Source organism: Tamandua tetradactyla, chromosome 23, assembly GCF_023851605.1.
Source record: "Tamandua tetradactyla isolate mTamTet1 chromosome 23, mTamTet1.pri, whole genome shotgun sequence".
Taxonomy (NCBI): Eukaryota; Metazoa; Chordata; class Mammalia; order Pilosa; family Myrmecophagidae; genus Tamandua; species Tamandua tetradactyla.
Genome location: NC_135349.1, coordinates 54810807 through 54832072, shown reverse-complemented (window position 1 = coordinate 54832072; position 21266 = coordinate 54810807). Strand labels below are relative to the sequence as shown.

General features: G+C 43.8%; 1 protein-coding gene across 10 annotated transcripts in view; it reads left to right on the top strand.

Annotated features, from left to right (window-relative positions):
• PDPK1 (3-phosphoinositide dependent protein kinase 1) overlaps positions 1 to 21266 on the top strand; it is a 118705-nt gene that overhangs the window by 59185 nt on the left and 38254 nt on the right. For 9 of the 10 annotated variants that reach the window (XM_077142089.1, XM_077142083.1, XM_077142084.1 and 6 more), the window contains 3 exons: positions 6559 to 6601; positions 6858 to 6995; positions 12127 to 12271. In XM_077142089.1, the coding sequence (XP_076998204.1) occupies positions 6559 to 6601; positions 6858 to 6995; positions 12127 to 12271 (326 nt within the window). Of the gene's footprint in view, positions 1 to 5028; positions 5631 to 6558; positions 6602 to 6857; positions 6996 to 12126; positions 12272 to 21266 lie in introns of those variants that run through there. The other variant, XM_077142090.1, reaches the window with a different exon arrangement.

The window sequence follows — 21266 nt, the reverse complement described above, 5'->3', positions numbered from 1 at the left end:
TGTCCTTAAGGTCCATTCATGTTGTTACATACTTCATAACTTTATTCTGTCTTACAGCTGCATAATATTCCATCTTATGTAAATGTCACAGTTTGTTTAGTCAACTGTCTGTTGATGGACATTTTGGCTGTTTCCATCTCTTGGTAATTGTTAATAATGCTGCTATAAACATTGGTGTGTAAATGTCCATTTGTATCCTTGGCCTCTTGTCCTTTGAGTAGAGACAGCATATAGATGGGTCCTGTTTTTTAATCCATTCTGCCAGACTATGTCTTTTGATTGGAGAGTTCAATCCATTAACATTCAGTGTTATTACTGCATGGGTAGTACTTTCTTCTACTATTTTGCCTTCTGGATTTTATATGTCCTGTCTAATTTTCCTTCTTTTACCTTTACGCATAGTCTTCCTTTCTACACTCTTCTCCACACCTCTCTCTTCTGTCTTCATATCTGTCTCTAGTGCTCCCTTTAGTATTTCTTGCAGAGCTGGTCTCTTGGTCACAAATTCTCTCAGTGATTTTTTTGTCTGAAAATATTTTAATTTCTCCCTCATTTTTGAAGGACAATTTTGCTGGATATAGAATTCTTGGTTGGCAGTTTTTCTCTTTTAATAATTTAAATATATTATCCCACTGTCTTCTTGCCTCCATGGTTTCTGCTGAGAGATCTGCGCATAGTCTTATTGGGCTTCCTTGTATGTGATGGGTTGCTTTTCTCTTGCTGCTTTCAAGATCCTGTCTTTCTCTTTGACCTCTGACATTCTGATTAGTAAATGTCTTGGATTATGTCTATTTGAATCTATTCTCTTTGGGGTACGCTGCACTTCTTGGATCTGCAATTTTAAGTCTTTCGTAAGAGTTGGGAAATTTTCAGTGATAATTTCCTCCATTAGTTTTTTTCCTCCTTTTCCCTTCTCTTCTCCTTCTGGGACACCCACAACACGTATATTCTTGCGCTTCATATTGTCTTTAAATTCCCTGAGTCCCGGCTCATATTTTTCGTGTAGTTTCTGTTTCTTGTCGAATTTTAGATGTTCCATCCTCCAGTTCAGAAATCCTATGTTCTTGTCTCTCAAAATCTACCATTGTAGGTTTCCATTGTTTTTTTCATCTCTTCTACTGTGTCTTTCATTCCCATAAGTTCTGTGATTTGTTTTTTCAGACTTTCAGTTTCTTCTTTTTGTTCTTTCCTTGCCTTCTTTATATCCTCCCTCAGTTCATTGATTTGGTATTTGATGAGGTTTTCCATGTCTGTTTGTACATTCTGAATTAATTGTTTCAGCTCCTGTATGTCATTTGAATTGTTGGTTTGTTCCTTTGACTGGGCCATATCTTCAGTTTTCCTAGTGTGATTTGTTATTTTTTTTGCTGGTGTCTAGGCATTTAATTACCTTAATTAGTTTATTCTGGAGATTGCTTTCACTTCTTTTATCTAGGGTTTTCTTGCTGGATGAATTTGTTGTCTCTCTGTTCTTTGACATGCAGTTCAGCTTTATCTGGACCTTTAGCTTAAATTTTGTTTAACAGAGGAGAATTTTTCAGTTCTTGTTTTCTTGTTTCTTGCCTTGCTTGTATGGTGCCTTCCCCCCCCCCACACACACACCCTTAGGAGGGTCTACTTTATTATTATAGACCCCAGCCGGATTTTCCCAGACCAAACTGGCCTCCTATCAGGAGGAAAGAGTCACCTGCATCGGTTTTCCCTGAGCATGAGACCCAGCAGGTTGAAAGACTTTCCTGTGAAGTCTCTGGACTCTGTTTTTCTTATCCTGCCCTGTGTGTGGCGCTTGTCTGACTGCAAGTCCCACCAGCATAAGATGATGTGGTACCTTTAACTTTGGCAGACTCTCCCTGCTAGGGGCGTGGTGGAGACAGAGGAGAGGTTGTAGGCTGGTTTTAATGGCTTCAAATTACCAAGCTCTGGTGTCTGAATTCCTTGATGGAGGGATTCCACCTGGGTGGGGCTTCACCCCTCCCCTGGGGAAGGCACAGTCTCCAGACAAGCCCCCAAAAGAACTCACTTCTGCCTATGCCTGGGGCAGTTGCAGCCTGAAAAGTCCTGCCGCTGTATCCAGAGGTAGTCAAGCCTTTGTAGATACACAGCCACAAAAACCTCTGTTTCCTTCTTTTTTTTTTCCCCCCTTTTTCTGTCAGTCCTGCCCCCTTGGCTCTGGGGTAAAAAAGAGCAACCTCTGCTTTGATCAGGTTCACCTAAGCTGGGAGCCTATTTTTAGTAGTCAGATTTTGTTAATTAGTTCCACAATTGGCGTTTGATTGTGCCCAGTCCCTGCTGCTGGTAAAGTCCTTTCCTTTCCCCTCTGGGAAGTGGCCTGTGGGGGAGGGGCGCTGGCTGCCACAGCTTTGGGAACTCACAGTTCTGGGGGGTGCTTGCAGCCGGTCCAGAGTGGGGTACGCTGTGTGTCTGATCACTGTCGTGGCTCCGGGAGCTGTTCTGTACTGTTTCTGGTTATTTAGTAGTTGTTCTGGAGAACGAACTAAAATGCGCATGTTGTTAAGCCGCCATCTTGACCCGGAAGCCCCCCAATAGCCTTGTAGGCCTAGTTTTAAGTAGGCTTGACCTATCCTTTGTGGGGTTAAGGTTCATATGAACAAACCCCAAGATTGGGGGCCCAGCCTATAGCTTTGGTTGTCCACACTGCTTGTGAGAATATCAAGAATACAACTTGGGAAAGTTGAATTTTCCCCCTTTCTCACCATTCCCCAAAGGAGACTTTGCAAATACTTTTTTATTCACTGTTCAAATCACACTGGGATTTATCAGTTGCCCTCATTCTTGAAAGACAGTTTTGCCAGATATAGAATTCTTGGTTGACAATTTTTGGCTTTAAGCACTTTAAATTTATCTTCCTGCTGCCTTCTTACCTCCATGGTTTCCAAGGAGGAATTGACATCTAATTTTACTGAGGCTCCCTTGTTCATATGTATTGCTTATCTTGTGTGGCTTTCAGAATTTTCTCTATTTTTGGCATTTGATTATAATATGCTGTGGCATGGTTCTATTTGAGATTATCCTGCTTGGAGTTTGTTGAAGTGTCTTGAATATGTATATTGATGTTTTTCATTAAATTTCGGCTGTTTTCAGCCATTACTTCTTTGAATATTCTCTCTGCCCCTTTCTCTGTTTCTTCTCTTCAGAGGCTCCCACAGTGCATATGCTGGTACTCTGAAGGTGTCCTGCAAGTTCCTCAAGCCCTGTGTACTTTCCTTCATTCCTTCCCCTTTCCGCTCAACTGGATGATTTCAATTGTCTTATTTTCAAATTCACTAATTCTTTTCTTCTTCCGGCTCCAGTTTGCTATTGAACCCCTCTAAGGAGTTTTGAATTTTGGTTACTGTGGTTTTCAGCCGTGTTTGGTTCTTTTTCATAATTTCCATCTCTATTTTGCTGTTCTTTTTTTAAATTTGCTATATGGCAGGATCACATTTCATTCTTTCTCCATGTGAGTAGCCCGTTATTGCAGCACCATGTGTTGTGATTTTGTTTGTTTTTTGTTTGTTGGTTTGCTTGCTTGCTTGTTTGTTTTTTTGGAAAGTGCCTGGGCCAGAAATTGAACCCAGGTGTCCTGCATGGCAGATGAGAATTCTACCACTGAACTACCCTTGCACCCCCACTATTTTGTTATTCTTTTTGCTTTCATATATCATTTTCCTACTTTCCTTTAGTTCTTTGTTCATGTTTTCCTTTAGTTCTTTGAGCATATCTAGCACCATTTAAAAAAAAACCTCTGATGTGTTCTGGGTCTGGTCCTCTTCATTGGTAGTTTCTAATGCTTTAATCTTCTCCTTTGCCTGGGCCATCATATCCTGTTTCTTCATGTTTTGTAACTTTTTGCTGAAACTGGGACATTTTGATATTTTTATGTGTTATCACTGGAATTTAGACTCTGAGGCTTCTGATCCTTAAGCTTGTAACCAGCCAGTGTTAAGCTGGAGCTTTCCTTGAATTCCAGGAGCAAACAACCACAGAAGAAGAAGGGAAGAATTAAACCCTTTTCCCTGCCTTTGCAGATTGACCTGTGTGAGCGTTCCCCTTCAGAGCTTATCCAGTGAATGTAGAGGCTGGCTCCAGGCCAGTGCATAGGGGCCTTGCAGGTCCTTTGTCCACATATGTTTGTCTTGAGTATGTGAGTGTGGCCCTAGGAATTCTCTCCTTTACGCAGATATAAATGGCCCGTCTTTCCTTGGAAACAGTTTCCTTAGCCCTGCCCTGTGTTCACAGCCAGCAGCCCCCTGCCCCAGGCATCATAACTTGACTGCCCTTCTGCAGCATCTGCAGGAGAACCTAGGGGCTACCTTCTCCACACAGGGCAAGTTCTGGATAGAGAACCCCCCAGGCCACCCCCTGACAGATGGGGCCAGACATTCCTGCCTCAGAATGTGCATGAGGGTGACTCTACTCCCACTGGAACTGGGACCTTCAATTGCTTCCTAGAGCTTTGAGAAAGATGTTTTTTGCTAGTTCTTGCTGGTTTTCAAAGCTGCTGTGGGGAGACAGGGGCTCTGAAGCATCTCATTCTGCCATCTTGATTGAGGCGGGGCTTAGTGTCAACTTTTGCTCCACTGAAATTTTTAATTAAAATTTTTTTATTGGCAACTTTTGTTTAAATTGTGAAAGAACTGTGACCTCATGATAAGAACCTTAAACTATGAGGACATGCCCCATAGTTCTGGTACTCACTACCAAATCCTTTCAGAAAGAAGAAACTATTTTAAAGAGAACCTTGGACATTTTGCACAATTATTCACAATAGCCCAAGGAAAGAAGAAGAGTTCTCCTTTTCCTAAGTTTTACTGTATCAGACATCCAGCTTGACTAGGGTGTGAGGGATTATTTGTGATCTCCACATGGGTAGAAAGCAGGCATGGTCCTTTCTGAGCCACATACTTGTGACATAGAAAGCCGCAGCAGATTCTTGTCCTTGCTGAGCCCTTTTGGAGGCCCTACACTGGTCGGGGGGGGGGGGGGTTGCCCAGGAAAGTGGGGTGAGCTGGGGCCTATTCCTCATGCAGGTTGGAGCCCTACAGTCCTGGGTCTAACCTGAGGTGTGATACCTTCAGCTCTTCTGTACTCTTCCTGAAACAGAGACCATTAGGGTTAGATTTTGGGGTGGGGGAGGAGGGAATAAACAATTTCTGGGGCAGTTAGTAGTCGGGGCAGGGCCTTCACTTGGTGTGCACGGGGACTCCCTGAGGACAGTGACGGCGCCCAGCCCTGATGCCAGCCTGGGGAACACGGGCACACACGGCCTGCCCTGCCCCTGTAGAGAAACCTGCTTATGAAATGCTGAATTCACACAACAAAGATTACATAAATATCTTGTTCACAGAAGATTCTGTTAAGTACTAGTACTCTGTAACATAATTTCTTCCATTTTTGCACATGCAATGCTAAGTCTGTCCCCTCCTTCCCCCAGCTACTGTTATTGGTCCATGGCATATTCCTCTGGAAAGAGACTTTGAGCTCTTTTCACTCAAGTGTCTGTCATGCCACCTCGTCCTGTTTGATGCCTGCTTGGCGGTTCATGTGTGGCCTTCCCAGTGCACTTGAGGGCTGCTGCAGGCCTCCTGTCTGCTCTCACCAGGCCCACGAGTCTGCCTCACTTGATGAAGGTGAGCCTGGCCGTGTGGCCTTCTGATGGTTTTCCCATCAGGCTGCATATCTTCCTGAGCTGGGGCAGGTTCTGGCTGGCTCTCCTGATCCTCACCTCGACTGGCAGGGTCTGTGCTTCCAATGACAGAGCTGCCTCCAGCACATCTCCAGGCTTGGTGCATCAGCTGTTTCAGAGTGGGAGACTCCTGTTCTGCCAGGTCTTTCCATGTGGTAGGGTGCAACCTGGGGCTTTCTTCTGTCCCTCACATGGAATTTGAACGCCAGATTCAGGTGTGCCACAGAGAGACTAGGAGGAAGTTGGAAGGAGCCCTGTGGAGGTGGCGCAGCCCTTTGGGCAGGGCTTGTGGCATTTAAGGAGAGGGCACTCCCAGGAGGTGTCCTCTGGGCAGGCAGTGGTGTTTGATTTCCTGTGCCCTTTGTAGCCATGATAATATTCACAGTATCTGACAGTATCATCAGATGAACAAGGGTAAGACTTATTTGAAAATGTCCAGGTTTGGGATGGCTTTTTTTTTTTGAAGTGAACCTGTACTGGAAGGATATCTTCTTGAAGTTATTTTTTGAATAAATTTCCAGTATCCCCATGGTGGTATTATTTACTTCTTCCTAATCTTTAGAAGGTTTCATTAGGCCAGAATGTTCCGGAATTTATACTTTCACTGCATCATGACGACTATTGGCAGCTACTCAAGAAACTTATGAAAACAATTGAGATGAAAATCACCCCTAACTGTTAGAGCACACTAACATGGGCATTGGTATTCAGCTGTGCTTGGTGTTAGTAAAGGACCAAAACTACTCGAGTATAATTGTAAAACTTTGGTGGGGGGAGGGGAGACCATGTGACTGGGCTGAGTGAGTTGCCCAGCCCCGTGCCCGCTCCATTGTGTGCTTTTTTTCTCCTTGACCCTTTTCTTCCCCAACTAGGTTGTCCTGGCCCGGGAACTGGCAACCTCCAGAGAATATGCTAGTGAGTAACAGTCCCCAGGAGCTCTGGATGGGAGGTGCAGGGAGGGTGGTCCTCGTCGTGGCGCCTGCTAATGGGTGGTCTGGAGAGTCCGGGTGGTCTCAGAGACCTCGAAGACGATGTGTACCCGAAGGTGGGATGTCTGGTTTCCGAAGAACTTTAGTTTGTATTAGTTACACTTACAAGTTATGTCATTAGGGTGTTGAAAATTTTTTCAACTGTTTCCAACTTTATTAACTCATTTGTTTTTCATGTTAAGTTAAAATTCTAGAGAAACGGCACATTATAAAAGAGAACAAGGTCCCGTATGTAACCCGGGAGCGAGATGTGATGTCACGCCTGGATCACCCCTTCTTTGTTAAATTGTACTTCACGTTTCAGGATGACGAAAAGCTGTGTATCCTTTGAACGCTCCAAGCATCTGAAAGCACATCAGATTACCCTTATCATTTTGTTTGTGCTCTTAAGTGGAATATTCTAAATACATGTAACCCCTTGGATTACTGACATTCCAAGAGGCAGTAAGGGAGCGCCACAAGCACAGTACAGGCTCACTGAAACTGGATGTTATTTTGAAAGGACATCAGCAAAGAAATTTGTTAAGGTTGTCATTGATACAGTCCTTTCTAAGGATTGTTCTTTATTATTTTAGCTTGATGGTTGCTAATCCTCCTCGTGAGATGTTGCTAGGCAACATTCCCTCGTTTCTTTTAGGTCTCTTGGGCTCAGATGAAGCAGGGATCAGAGAGTGAGGAGGAATACCTCTTGAGCATCAGAGGGTACATGAAAGGGACGCATTGGTACATCTGCCCTCTTTGGCCAGGGTGTATGGGGTTTGATTGGAGAGGAAATCTTTCCCAAAGTCATCTGCTGGTCGAGCGGTCCAGAAAGTGAGCCCCGGAGCCCAAACCCATCCCCGAGGATGCTCAGCTCCAGGCGCCCTTTGGCTTTCCCTTCGCTTGGTGGTATTTCTGACCCCTCAGTTCCTCTCACTCTCCAGGACTGTCCAAAGAGTCTCCAGCAGAGGCTGCATGCTGGGTTGCCTTTTGCTTCTTTCGACAACCTGCTCCTGATTTCACATGGAATCCCTGGAGCAGTGTCTTTTTTTTTTTTTAAAGCTTTTGCTTAGGAATCGGAGATGGGGGCACCGTGGGCTGCACATCAAACTGGCAGGGTGCCATCACCCTGTGTAGTCCTGCTTGCCTTTGGTCTTGCCTGTTGCGCTGCCAGTCCTGCCAGTTCCCCTGAGGTCCCCAGCCCCTTCCCTCTGTCTCCCTTTGCTCAGCTGCTCTGTCCTTCCTCCCAGCAGACGATCTTAGCTTCTGCTTGGCCAGGAGAGAAGTTGGGCTGTCCAGTCAGGTTTCCTCAGCCTTTGAGTCGGTCCTTTTCCTCCCATCCCCCTTCCCTCCCATCTCCCTTTAAATCTCAGAGGAGCCCCCTCCCCTGAGCCTGCCACCCTCAAAGCTAGTCTAAGTCCCTGCTGAGGGCTTGCCTTTCCCACTCCAGCCAGGGTAGGCCTGACCCCTCTCCTCCCTTCCAGCTCTCCTTCCCCTCCCCTCTGAGCAAAAACCGTGCTTGATCCTGCTTCCACTTGTAACACCATTGTCTGGCTCTCTCAGATGCCACCCAAATCTGTTTTTTTAGAAATACCTGTTGAGTGCCATATCTGGGGAGCAGCTGGTAGGTGTCGCGATGCCTCTGCCCTCCTGGAGCTTAGCTGAGTGGAGTGTGTTATACCCAGTGCAGTCATTCAGCATTTTATGTACTCTCAGACAGCGGGATGTGCTCCTTGGAAGGCAAGCTGAGGGGCTCCCTGGTAGTTGTAATGACGGCCTCTTTTGACTCAGGTGGTCAGGGAAGGCTGCTTAGTGGAGGCGGCCCTGGGCAGAGTATGTGTGGGGCTGTTCCAAAGGGAAGCAGGGCCATGCTGGGTGAGGGGAGCCCTACAGGCCTGGGATGGGTTGTGAGGGTCTGGATTTTCTTCTGAGTGTGATGGAATCCAGGGAGGGTTTTGAGTGGGTAGTTGGGGGTTGTGTCTGACTCTGTATTGCCGTGTAGAGAGGAGTGGCTGTGTGCAGACCAGTTTAGATGGCCAGGTGGGAGTGGCAGTAGTGCCTGCAGACAGAACCAGGTGCGGGAGGGGAGTCCAGATGCCTCTTTTGTGGGTGTTTGCCTTCAGTGTTTGCCTGGGTGTGGTACTGTCAGTACTTAGCTGGAGGAGACAGGGTAGAAGACTAGGCTGGGGCAGGTGCTGAGTTGGCCTCACCCCATCTGGTAGCCCTCACTGTGGAGGGCCAAGGAGAACTGCCATGGCAGGTGTGCACAGCAGAATCTGTCAGTGGAGTAGCTGAGACCCCTAGTCGGGGCTGAGTTAGGGTGAGGCTGGAGGCCTGAGGTTGGGACGAGGAGGGCAGCCCAACCCGGAAGATGGGAATTGGTGTCACCAGGGAAGCAGAAGGCTGGAGGCTTTGAGTCAATGCAACGAGGTGGTTTTCAGTGGAGCATGCAGCCACCCTAGCCAGCTGTTGCAGGATGGCCCAGTAAATGAACCTGGCCCATGGAAGTTGTGATTTTGTCACAGATGGGCAGCAGGGAAGTGGAAGCAGTGCAGAGATCCCGTCTTCCCGTCTTCAGGCTTTGCCTGAAAGGAGGAGGGAGGTCTGGTAGCTGAGGGTGGGGGAGGGGCTGGGGGAAGGCTCTGTCTGTTTTCAGCTCTTATAGAATGTTTGCCTCCAGGCCCATAGCTGCTCTCATCTCCCCCTGGTTCCAGTATTACTCCTTATGTCCATCTCTGTTCCTATGTGTCTCCCTCTTCTGTCCCTACCTCTCATAAAGCAGCTGTAAGTGACCTCTAAAAAACCAGAGGGGCCACTCCACCTTCTGAGCCTCTCACCTTCCAGGCTAGCCCCCGGACTCTCCTTCCTTATGCCTCCCAAGGAATCACACAGCCACACCTCTGAGCCCTAGGACTCTCTGGCCCTGAACGCCCTGAAGAGCCTGTGGGTGCGTGTTCTGTTCTGGTGAGGCTCTGGCAGAACCTCATACTTGGTTTTGTCTTCTTGCAAGTTCACGTCTAGTAGATCAGGCAGCTTGGAGTCTAGGCAAGAGCAATCTTGCATTCTCATTTTCCAGTGGGCTTGGTCAGCTTAAAATGCGTGGCGGATGGATTTCAGGTTCTTCGTCCAGTGATATATGCCACCTTTGATTTTTAAGTCAGATTCCTAAGGCCAAGAAGACTGTATGGGCTGCTCACCTCCAGCAGGAATGAGACCCAGGCCTCCTGCCCCACTCCAAATCCTGATGGCCTGCGTTGTGTTAAGGAAGAAAAGCCCAACCGTGAACACCACAGTTACACTTGTGGAGCGGGGAGCAGTTTGTCCTGCTGTCCTGGACAACATTTACCTATTGCTGTCTGGGAGTGACCGCAGGGGTGAACCCACCTCAGGGCAGGTGAGGGCCCGGCAGAGCATGGGGCAGGCCTGCAGCAGATTGAGGAAGGTTGGGGAACCTCCCAGGCTGATGGAACAGGAGTGCCAACAGCCCTTCTGCCTTCTGCAGTCCAGCTTCATTGGGTTCAGGAAGGTGAGCCATACCCAGGAAGGTAAGCGGTCCCCACCACGCTCAGCTGCCGTGCTGGCGTGGTAACCAGAGCTGGCTTTGTCGGGGTACCGCCCTCTCTGGCACATGTGAAAGCCAAGGAGATTCTGGTTCTGTCATCGGCTGGCCAGTGCCCTTCCTCCCCTCCTGCCAGGCCCGGTCTTGAAGCACTTGCTGCCCTTCATCATGTCCACTCTCACTGCCTGGGGAAACTACCACACTGGGTCAGGAATCTGGGCTCTGGTCTTGTGCTTTGTTGGCATGTGACCTTGAAGAACTTGGCTAACCTTTAGGGGCCAAGGTTTGTCCTCTATGAAGTGTGGTATTGGGCTCACTACCTGCTGGGTTCTCTGCCGGGACTGGGCTCCTCAGCCCTGGAGCATTGGCTTGACTGAGGGAGGAGGAAAACATGCTTAGGATGTGAGAGTACTTCTGTGGTCGGAGAAAACCTGGGAGTCTGTGGAGCAGTGATCCTAAACATTTAAAACCTGACAGTCACCTGAGCTCCACAGCCGAGCAGAGAACCAGAAGTGTCCCTTATGCAGGAAACAGGAACCCAGTGAGTACCAGATAAGGGGTCAAGCCTGAGAAGCCGGAAGAGGCGAGAAGCTGCTCCCCACCCTGGCTGTGGCCAAGCCCTACCCATGGGCCTGCAGGCTCCTGGGCGGATGGGATTCTGAACTAGCAAGGCTCTGGTGGGCACAGCTGGGGCCATCTGCCCAAGAGCTGTGTGGGGACAGGTGTGGGCCAGAGCAGAAAGCCCAAGTGGCTGGTGCCCTTCAGGCTGTCACTACTTGCAGGCCAGTGGCAAAGAGGACACAAATGCCCTGCAGCATGGGCTGGGCAAGGCAGGGAAGGGGACAGGCCCAGACTCTTCGTGTTCCCTACAAGTAAGGAGAGGCTTGAGTTTTGTTTCAGGCTTCTATTTAAAATTGTCTGAGCTAGAAGGGCTTGGATGGCCAGAGACAGGGCAGGACAAGGAGCAGCTTCTGGCAGGGTTGGTTGCTGTTCCAGTCCTTTTTTGGGCATTGTCCACTTGCACTGCAGCTTCAGCCTCCTTCCTCAGAGAGATGACAACACCTGAGGAACAGAACTGAGCTAGCCAGCCAGTCTGAGTACCAGGCCACCACTTCTTGTCCCTCAAGAGCCCCTGATGAGAGGCCCGGCCAGGTCATTGAGTCCTGGCAGCCAGGGAGGGGCACAGAACCTATAGATTCCCGTTTATAGTAGGCACAGATGTCTGGGACCTATTAACCTACTAATCTCACACCCTTTGTGGAAAAAGGATACAAATGATTTACAGCGTGATGGTGCCTGAGGGACGGGTGACTGGTCCTCAGCTTTGGAACCAGCGCTGGCCTACAAGTTGCAGTGAGAAGTTAATGAAATGTCTCTTCTCTTACCAAAACTGTCACTTGTGAATGTGGAGCAGAACATTCATTTAAGGAGTGTGTACTGGAATGGATTCTTAGCCCAGCACATGGTGGGGCTCACTGCACATTAGTGGCAGGATTATGAAGGAGGATGTGCCCCTCCCCGAGGGAGCTGTCCTTTCTGCCTGTGAAGCCAGCCCAGGAGTCATCAGTGCCGCACTTAGGGGAGCAGCCTTGACTTTGGCCTCCAGTGGTTCCCTTTCCTTGAGGCAGGCACGCCCTCTGAGATAGTGCAGTCCAGGGGGACCATCTGAGCTGAGGTCTTGTGCTTTTTCAGGGACTGGGTCCTTGTTTTCTTGGTGAGAAACCCCTTCACTAGTGTCTGGAGACTGGTCCTGGGGTAGGTCATTTCAGTACCTGGGATTTGAGTTAGACCAATTGCAGCTGATCTGACTACAAACACCTTCTGTTTTTGGTTAATTAAAAAAGGGGGCGGGGGCTGTTTAGGTTAGTTTAAAAAACAATTTTATACTCTTTCTTAACTTTGCATTACTCAAGATTTTGGCCTTAGTTATGCCAAAAATGGAGAACTACTTAAATACATTCGCAAAATCGGTTCCTTCGATGAGACCTGCACTCGGTTTTACACAGCTGAGATCGTGTCTGCTCTGGAGTACTTGCATGGCAAGGGCATCATCCACAGGTGAGTGCCGCCGGGTTGCCTGCAAGACCCTGCAGACCCACGGCCGATTCTGCCACCTGGCAGTCTGGAGCAGAAGAGGGCTGACTTGTTTAGACCAGGATTTAAAATTGGCACTTTCGAGTGAGTTTCAGATTATTAGTGGAGTAAACTGGGTAATTTTAACTCAGAGCTAGTAACTCCTTTAAGGTTTGTGACAGTCCTTTAAAATAACAAATCACTTTGCTGTCCTCTGTTGGTTTATTTCCTGCTCCCTCTCATGTACATGGTTCTCATTCCTTGGATTTTTGCTGGAGATAATGCAGAGGAAACATCTATTTCCTTCACATGAGCTGTTAGTACATTTCATGGATGTCCACGTTAATGGGATATTATTATAAATGAGATTTATGCATAATTCTATGAGTGAAGGTGATAAGGACTGAGAAATAAGAGAAATTGATAATTTATAGACAGAAGAGAACATGAGTGTTTTTTCAGGTCCTACAAATAGATAGTACTTAGTTTATAACCAGTATTTGACTTGTTATAATTTAAATTTGTTTAATCAAATAGAAACATATCATAGTTTTAGTTTGTAACATTTTAGCAGAAAGCTTCATTTGGCAAGTTTTGGTTAACTACACACATTTAGGAATAAAGCTTTCATAATATTTTAAAAAGCTTTTGCCTTATTAAATAAGGGACTCGTGAGCATTTTGCTTACAAGTTATGGTCTTTGCCAAAGGAGTCGTCACCCTCCAGGGTCAGAACTGGCTTATGCCATTGAGACTCTGACTGGGGGAGGGCTGAGAGGAGCTGGCTCCTGCCAGGAGTCCATGGAACAACATCAAGAGGCTCACAGACCTTAAACATCAGCTCAACCCATTTACATGGTTTTTCTTTTTTTTTTTGCCAGTGATTTTTTAGGACTTAGTTCTTTGTAGCCATTTTGATTATTTTATTTTTTCCCTTGTAACTTCTGTGGTGTGATTCTTTCTGGTCTGATTTTTCATGACTTTCTGGCAAAGTCAAATTGAAAGTGTTCATAAAATATTTTATGGGTTAAAATAAAAGATTATACTTCAGACATGTATTCCAGAGGATTGGGGAAGATAGTGGAGTAGGAACCTACAGAAATCAGACCCTCCACCAAAACAAGTACTGAACTGACGGGAACTATCTGAATCAGTGTTGTGAAACTCTGGAGTCTAGTGGAGCTGCGTCCAGGGAAGCACCGGAGGAAAAACCTGGTAAAATGCCATAAATATCTGTGAATTTCACTCTCCATGCAGTGGTTACTCTTCCCTATCCCCCAGCCATGTGGCAGGCAGCAGTGGGGACTGCAGCCTGGATTCCTGGTGCAGCACCCTGGGGTTAGGGTGGGCTACAAAGACCAAGTCCTCCAAAATCCTGGGGAGTATGGTCTGGCCAAGGATTACTGCTGTTTTTCAGCTACTTGAATTCCTGGGGGCTGGCTCTGAGGGAGGCTATTGTGCTAATCCCCCTCCAGGAAAAGCAGCAGAGGAGTCTTAAAGACACAGAATCATTTTCCCCTTCTTTTCTCTTACCATTTCCCATTTGGGAGCAAAAAATGTTTGGAAAAGTCACAAGTCGACAGCTCCAGCCTTCAACAGCAAAAACACCAATGCAGCAACACCTAGCAATCTCAGAGGAATGGGGGCAGGCGCACAGATTTCCGAAATAACAACAACATAGTACTCAGAATACCCAGTTCTCAACAAAGAAATTACAAAACCCACAAAGAAACAGGAAAGTAGTGCCCATTCGCAGAAAAAAAGAATTTGCCAGAAACCATCCCTGAGGAAGCTTACACATCGGAACTTAGTCAGAGACTTTAAATCAGCTCATTTAGTGATATGTTAATGACCCAAAGGAATCTATATACAAAGGACTAAAAAAATTAGGAAGATACCTGAACAGATAAAAACAGGGAAATTATAAAAAGGAACCAAATAAATTTTGGAGCTGCAAAGTACAATAATTGCAATGAAAAACTCATTAGATGGATTTCACTGTAGGCTTGAACAGGCAGAAGAAAGAATTGGTGAACTTGAAGGCAAGATGTGCGGGTTTGAGTCTGTTCAAACCCCAGAAAAGCCATGTCCTTTAATCCTCATTCAGTATTGTTGGGTGGGAGCTTTTTGATTATCCATGGAGATGTGACTCACCCAATTGTGGGTGGTAACTTTCGATTAAATGGTTTCCATGGAGATGTGTCTCTACCCATTCAATATATGGGGTTTGCTTACTGGAGCCCTTTAAGAGGGAACCATTTTGGAAAAAGCTACAGGGCTCACCTAGCGAGAGACCTTTGGAAATGAAGAAGGGAAACACCTCCTGGGGAGCTTCATGAAAAAGAAGCCTGTAGAGAAAGCTAGCAGAAGTCACCATGCTCTCCATGTGCCTTTCCAGTTGAGAGAGAAGCCCTGAACTTCATTGGCCTTCGTGAATCAAGGGATTTTTCCCTGAATGCCTTAGGTTGACCATTTCGATAGCCTTACTTTGACTTGGACATTTTCACAACCTTAGAACATGTGGATTTGCAACTTAACAAGTTCCCCCTTTTAAAAGCTGTCCCATTTCTGTTATGTTGCATTCCAGCGGTTTGCCAAGTAGAACACAGGGCAATTGAAAATATCCACTGTGAGGAGCAGAAAGAAAGAATAATAAAGAAAAATGAACAGATCCTGAGGAATCTGTGGGATGCCACCAGTAAAATCAACATATGCGTCTTTGGAATCCCAGAAGAACAAGACAGAGTGAGGAAGGGACAGAAAGAGTATTTGAAGAAATGAGAGCCTCTAAGAGATCTGTACCAAGATTACTTTTTTATTTTTTTATTAATTAAAAAAAATTAACAAAAAAAACATTAAGATATCATAACAAACAAACAAAACATTAAGATATCATTCCATTCTACATATATAATCAGTAATTCTTAATATCATCACATAGTTGCATATTCATCATTTCTTAGAACATTTGCATCGATTTAGAAAAAGAAATAAAAAGACAACAGAAAAAGAAATAAAACAATAACAGAGAAAAAAAAATTATACATACCATACCCCTTACCCCTCGCTTTCATTTACCACTAGCATTTCAAACTAAATTTATTTTAACATTTGTTCCCCTTATTATTTATTTTCATTGCATATGTTCTACTATTCTGTTGATATGGTAGCTAAAAGGAGCATCAGACAAGGTTTTCACATTCACAGAGTCTCATTGTGAAAGCTATATCATTGTTCAGTCATCATCAAGAAACATGGCTACTGGAACACAGCACTACATTTTCAGGCAATTCCCTCCAGCTTCTCCACTACATCTTGAACAACAAGGTGATATCTACTTAATGCGTAAGAATAACCTCCAGGATAACTTCTCGACTCTGTTTGGAATCTCTTAGCCATTGACACTTTGTCTCATTTCGCTGTTCCCCCTTCTCGTGGAGAAGGTTCTCTCAATCCCTTGATGTTAATTCTCAGCTCATTCTAGGGTTTTTCTCAGTCCCTTGATGCTGAGTCTCAGCTCATTCCAGGATGTCTGTCCCACGTTGCCAGGAAAGTCCACAGCCCTGGGAGTCATGTCCCACGCAGAGAGGGGGAGGGTTGTGAGACTGCTCGTTGTGTTGGCTGGAGGGAGAGGCTATATCTGAGCAACAAAAGAGGCTCTCTTGGCGGTGACTCTCAGGCCTAAATTTTAAGTATACTTGACCTGTCCTTTGTGGGGTTAAGTTTCATAGGAACAAACCCCAAGCCTGGGGGCTCAGCCTATAGCTTTGGTTGTCCACACTGCTTGTGAGAATATCAGGAATTCAATCTGGGGAAGTTGAATTTCTCTGTGCTCTCGCCATTCCCCGAAGGGGGCTTTGCAAATACTTTCCCACTCACTGATCAAATCACTTTGGGATTCATCGGGGCATCACTCTGGACAAACCAACAAATTCTCATGTTCTACCTGAGATTCCAAGTACTTATGGTGTTCAATCAAACTATCTACATAAGTTATATTAGGAAATACTCTAGTCAAAATATAAATTTTGTAACAAATAAACATTTTTTGCTTTAGTCTCACACAGACGGTGACATTTTAAAATTTTACCATCTATTTTCAGCAACCTGCAATAATGACATTCCTTTGTTCTTCCTCGTGCAAAAACATTTTTAAAATTTGTACATTGTACATTTCACTATTATTATACACTCTAGGCATTCCTAGATTATACCATCTCAATCTTTAACATCTATCTATCTTTCTGATTTCATTTATGTCCCCAGCCCTCCTCCCTCTATCATTCTCACATGCAGCTTCATTCAGTGTTTTAACATAATTATATTACAGTTAGTAGTATTGTGCTGTCCATTTCTGAGTTTTTTATCCAGTCCTGTTGCACAGTCTGTATCCCTTCAGCTCCAATTACCCAATATCTTACCCTATTTGTATCTCCTCATGGTCTCTGTTACCAACAAAATATTCCAAGTTTATTCACTAATGTCAGTTCATATCAGTGAGACCATACAGTATTTGTCCTTTTGCTTTTGGCTAGTCTCACTCAGCATAATGTTCTCAAGGCCCATCCATGTTGTTACATACTTCATAAGTTTATTCTGTCTTAAAGCTGCGTAATATTCCATCGTATGTATATACCACAGTTTGTTTAGCTAGTCATCTGTTGATGGACATTTTGGCTGTTTCCGTCTCTTTGCAATTGTAAATAATGGTGCTATAAACATTGGTGTGCAAGTGTCCGTTAGTGTTTTTGCCCTTAAGTCCTCTGAATAGATACCTAGCAGTGATATTGCTGGGTCGTATGGCAATTCTATATTCAGCTTTTTGAGGAACCGCCAAAGTGCCTTCCACAGCGGTTGCACCATTTGACATTCCCACCAACAGTGAATAAGTGTGCCTCTTTCTCCACATCCTCTCCGGCACTTGTCATTTTCTGTTTTGTTGATAATGGCCATTCTGGTGGATGTGAGATGATATCTCATTGTGGTTTTTTTTTTGTTTTTTTTTTGTTTTTTTTAGGATGAGAAAGCATTTTTTTTTAATTTTTTTTATTAACGGAAAGAAAAAAAAAAAAGAAATTAACACAACATTTAGAAATCATACCATTCTACATATGCACTCAGTAATTCTTAACATCATCACATAGATGCATGATCATTGTTTCTTAGTACATTTGCATCGGTTTAGAGGAACTAGCAACACAACAGAAAAAGATATAAAATGTTAATATAAAGAAAAGAAATAAAAGTAGTAGTAATAGTAAAAAACAACAACAACAAACAAACCAACAAGCAAACAAAAACAAAAAAAAACCCTATAGCTCAGATGCAGCTTCATTCAGTATTTTAACATGATTACTTTACAATTAGGTATTATTGTGCTGTCCATTTTTGAGTTTTTGTATCTAGTCCTGTTGCACAGTCTGTTTCCCTTCAGCTTCAATTACCCATTGTCTTACCATGTTTCTAACTCCTACTGAACTCTGTTACCAATGACATATTTCAAGTTTATTCTCGAATGTCCGTTCACATCAGTGGGACCATACAGTATTTGTCCTTTAGTTTTTGGCTGGATTCACTCAGCATAATATTCTCTAGGTCCATCCATGTTATTACATGGTTCATAAGTTTATCTTGTCTTAAAGCTGCATAATATTCCATCGTATGTATATACCACAGTTTGTTTAGCCACTCTTCTGTTGATGGAGATTTTGGCTGTTTCCATCTCTTTGCAATTGTAAATAACGCTGCTATAAACATTGGTGTGCAAATGTCCGTTTGTGTCTTTGCCCTTAAGTCCTTTGAGTAGATACCTAGCAATGGTATTGCTGGGTCGTATGGCAATTCTATATTCAGCTTTTTGAGGAACCGCCAAACTGCCTTCCACAGTGGTTGTACCATTTGACATTCCCACCAACAGTGGATAAGTGTGCCTCTTTCTCCGCATCCTCTCCAGCACTTGTCATTTTCTGTTTTGTTCATAATGGCCATTCTGGTGGGTGTGAGATGATATCTCATTGTGGTTTTGATTTGCATTTCTCTGATGGCCAGGGAAGTTGAACATCTCTTCATGCTCTTCATGTGCCTTTTAGCCATTTGTATTTCCTCTTCTGAGAAGTGTCTGTTCAAGTCTTTTTCCCATTTTGTAATTTGTACCAAGATTATTATAGTGAAATGGTCAAAATCCAAATACTAAGAATTTTTAAAAACAGCAAGAGAGAAATGACTTGTTAAATATAAGGAATTCCCAGTAAGATTAACAGATTTCTCATCAGAAACCATGGTAGCTAGTAGATAGCAGGATGGTACATTTAAAGTCCTTAAAGAAAAAAAAACAACACAAAAACGCAAACCTAGAATTAAACATCTGGCAAAATTACGTTTCAAAATGAAGGAAAAATTAAGGCATTTATAGACAAATAGAAGCTGAAAGAATTCATTACCAGAAGACCCGTCCTATGAAAATGCTAAAGGATGCTTCGGGTTAAAATAAAAGGACACTGGACAGAACTTGAAGCCATACAAAGACATAAAAAACATTGGTGAAGGTAACTAGGTAAATATATAATGCTGTATTATTATATTTTTGATTTAAAACATCCTTTTCACCCCTATGTGATTGAACAACCAAATGCATAAAATAACATTATAAATCTTTATTAATGGGCATAACATGTATAAAGATGTAATGTGAGACAATAACAACATAAAGAGAGAAGGACAGAGATGTAGGAGTAGAGAATTTATAGACTCCTGAAACTAGGTTTGCACTAATGAAACAAAATTATTAGCTTATTCCAGTTACAAAAATCACTAAGAAAAAACTAAAAATTTATAGAGAAAAAGAAAGAAGGGAATCAAAATTGTACCCTACAAACTACTGCCTAAATTTAGTTACGAAATAGAAATTAAATCCCAAAAAAAGGCGGTAATGGAATAATTGCAATGGAGTTTTAGATTTTACAGCAAATGCACAAGCAGCTAAGAAAAAATAGATTAAATGGCCTTCATCAAAATTTAAAACTTTTGTGCATCAGTAGACATTATCAAGAAAATAAAAAGACAACCTAGAGAATGGGAGAAAATACTTGGAAACCATATATCTGATGAGGGCTTAGTGTCCAGAATGTATAAAGGAACTACAGCTCACCAACAAAGACAAACAACCCAATTTTTAAAATGGTTAAAGGGTTTGAATAGACGTTTCTCCAAAGAAGATAGTCAAATGTCCAGTAAGTACATGGAAACATGCTCCACATCATTAATGTGCTGGTTTGAAAGAATGTATGTCCCCTAGAAAAGCCATGTTTTAATCAAAATCCCATTTCATAAAGGTAGAATAATCCCTATTCAATACTGTCTATTTGAAACTGTGATCAGATCATCTCCCTGGATGATGTGATTTAGTCAAGAGTGGTTGTTAAACTGGATTAGGTGACATATGTCTCCACCCATTTGGGTGGGTCTTGATAGTTTCTAAAGTCCTATAAAAGAGGAAACATTTTGGAGAATAAGAGATTCCGAGAGAGCAGAGCAGAACAACATAGCCACGAGAAGCAGAGTCCACCAGCCAGTGACCTTTGAAGATGAAGAAGGAACATGCCTCCCAGGGAGCTTCATGAAACAGGATGCCAGGAGAAGTTAGCAGATGACACTGTGTTTGCCATGTGCCCTTCCAGATGAAAGAAGAACCCTGACTGTGTTCACCATGTGCCTTTCCCGATGAGAGAGAAACTCTGACTGTGTGCCTTCTCACTTGAGAGAAACCCTCAACTTCTTGAACCAAGGTATCTTTTCCTGGATGCCTTTGATTGGACATTTCTTTAGATTTGTAATTGAGGCATTTTCTCAGCCTTAGAACTGTACACTAGCAACTTATTAAATTCCCCCTTTAAAAAGCCATTCCATTTCTGGTATATTATATTCCGGCAGCTAGCAAGCTAGAGCAATTAGTTATGAGGGAGAGCAAATTAAAACCATAATGAGATACCACTTCATACCTGCTCTGATGGCTATTACCAAAAAACCTGAAACTAACTTGTTTGAAAGAATGTAGAGAAATAGGAACCCTCATACATTGTTGGTGGGAATGTAAAATGGTGCAACTGTTTGGAAAGCAGTTTCGCAGTTCCTGAGAAAGTTGATTGCAGAATTACCCTATGACCTGGCAAGTCCATTCCTAGTTATATACCCCCAAAGATTTAAAGGCTGGGACTCAAACAGATACTTGTACACCAGTGTTCACAGCAGCATTATTCACAACAGCCCAAGTGTGTATCAGCAGATGAATGAGTAAACAAAATGTGTTCTATGCATCCAATGAAATATTACTCAGCTGTCAAAAGAAGTGAAGTGCTGGGCCCTGCTTCAACCTAAGTGAACCTTGAAGGCATCCTGTTGAGTGAAATAAGCCAACACAAAAGAACAAATATTGCATGATTTCACTTGTGTGAGATACTTAAATAGGCAAATTCATAGATAGAAAGCAGAATAGTGGTCACCAGAGTGGTGAGTGGGAGATGGGGAGTCCTTGCTAACTGAGTTTCGGTTTGGGATGATGATAATAGTCTGGAACAGAGTGGTGAAAGATTTACAGTCTTGCCAATGTATTCCATGTCAAAGAATTGTCCACTTATTGTAGCTAAAGTGATATTTGATATACATATTTTACCACAATTGAAAATATAATTATTAAAAAGCAAGAGACCAGGTTTTGGAGTTAGGCCTCTATTCAGATTCTACTCCTTCTGGCCAGTGGTTCTCCAGAGCTGGCTGTAGAGATGACTTAGAATTCCAGGAATTCTGCTAGCCAGTTGTTAAATTAACTTGCCTATGATTCACGGTTAAATAAATTTACAATTAAATAATTGTATTAAAAACAAAGGCATGTAGCCTATGACAACCTCTGGGACCTGTCCCGTAACTACTTGTTGAAGAGTATTTTTAAAACTGTTGCTCAGATATAGCCTCTCTCTCCAGCCAAC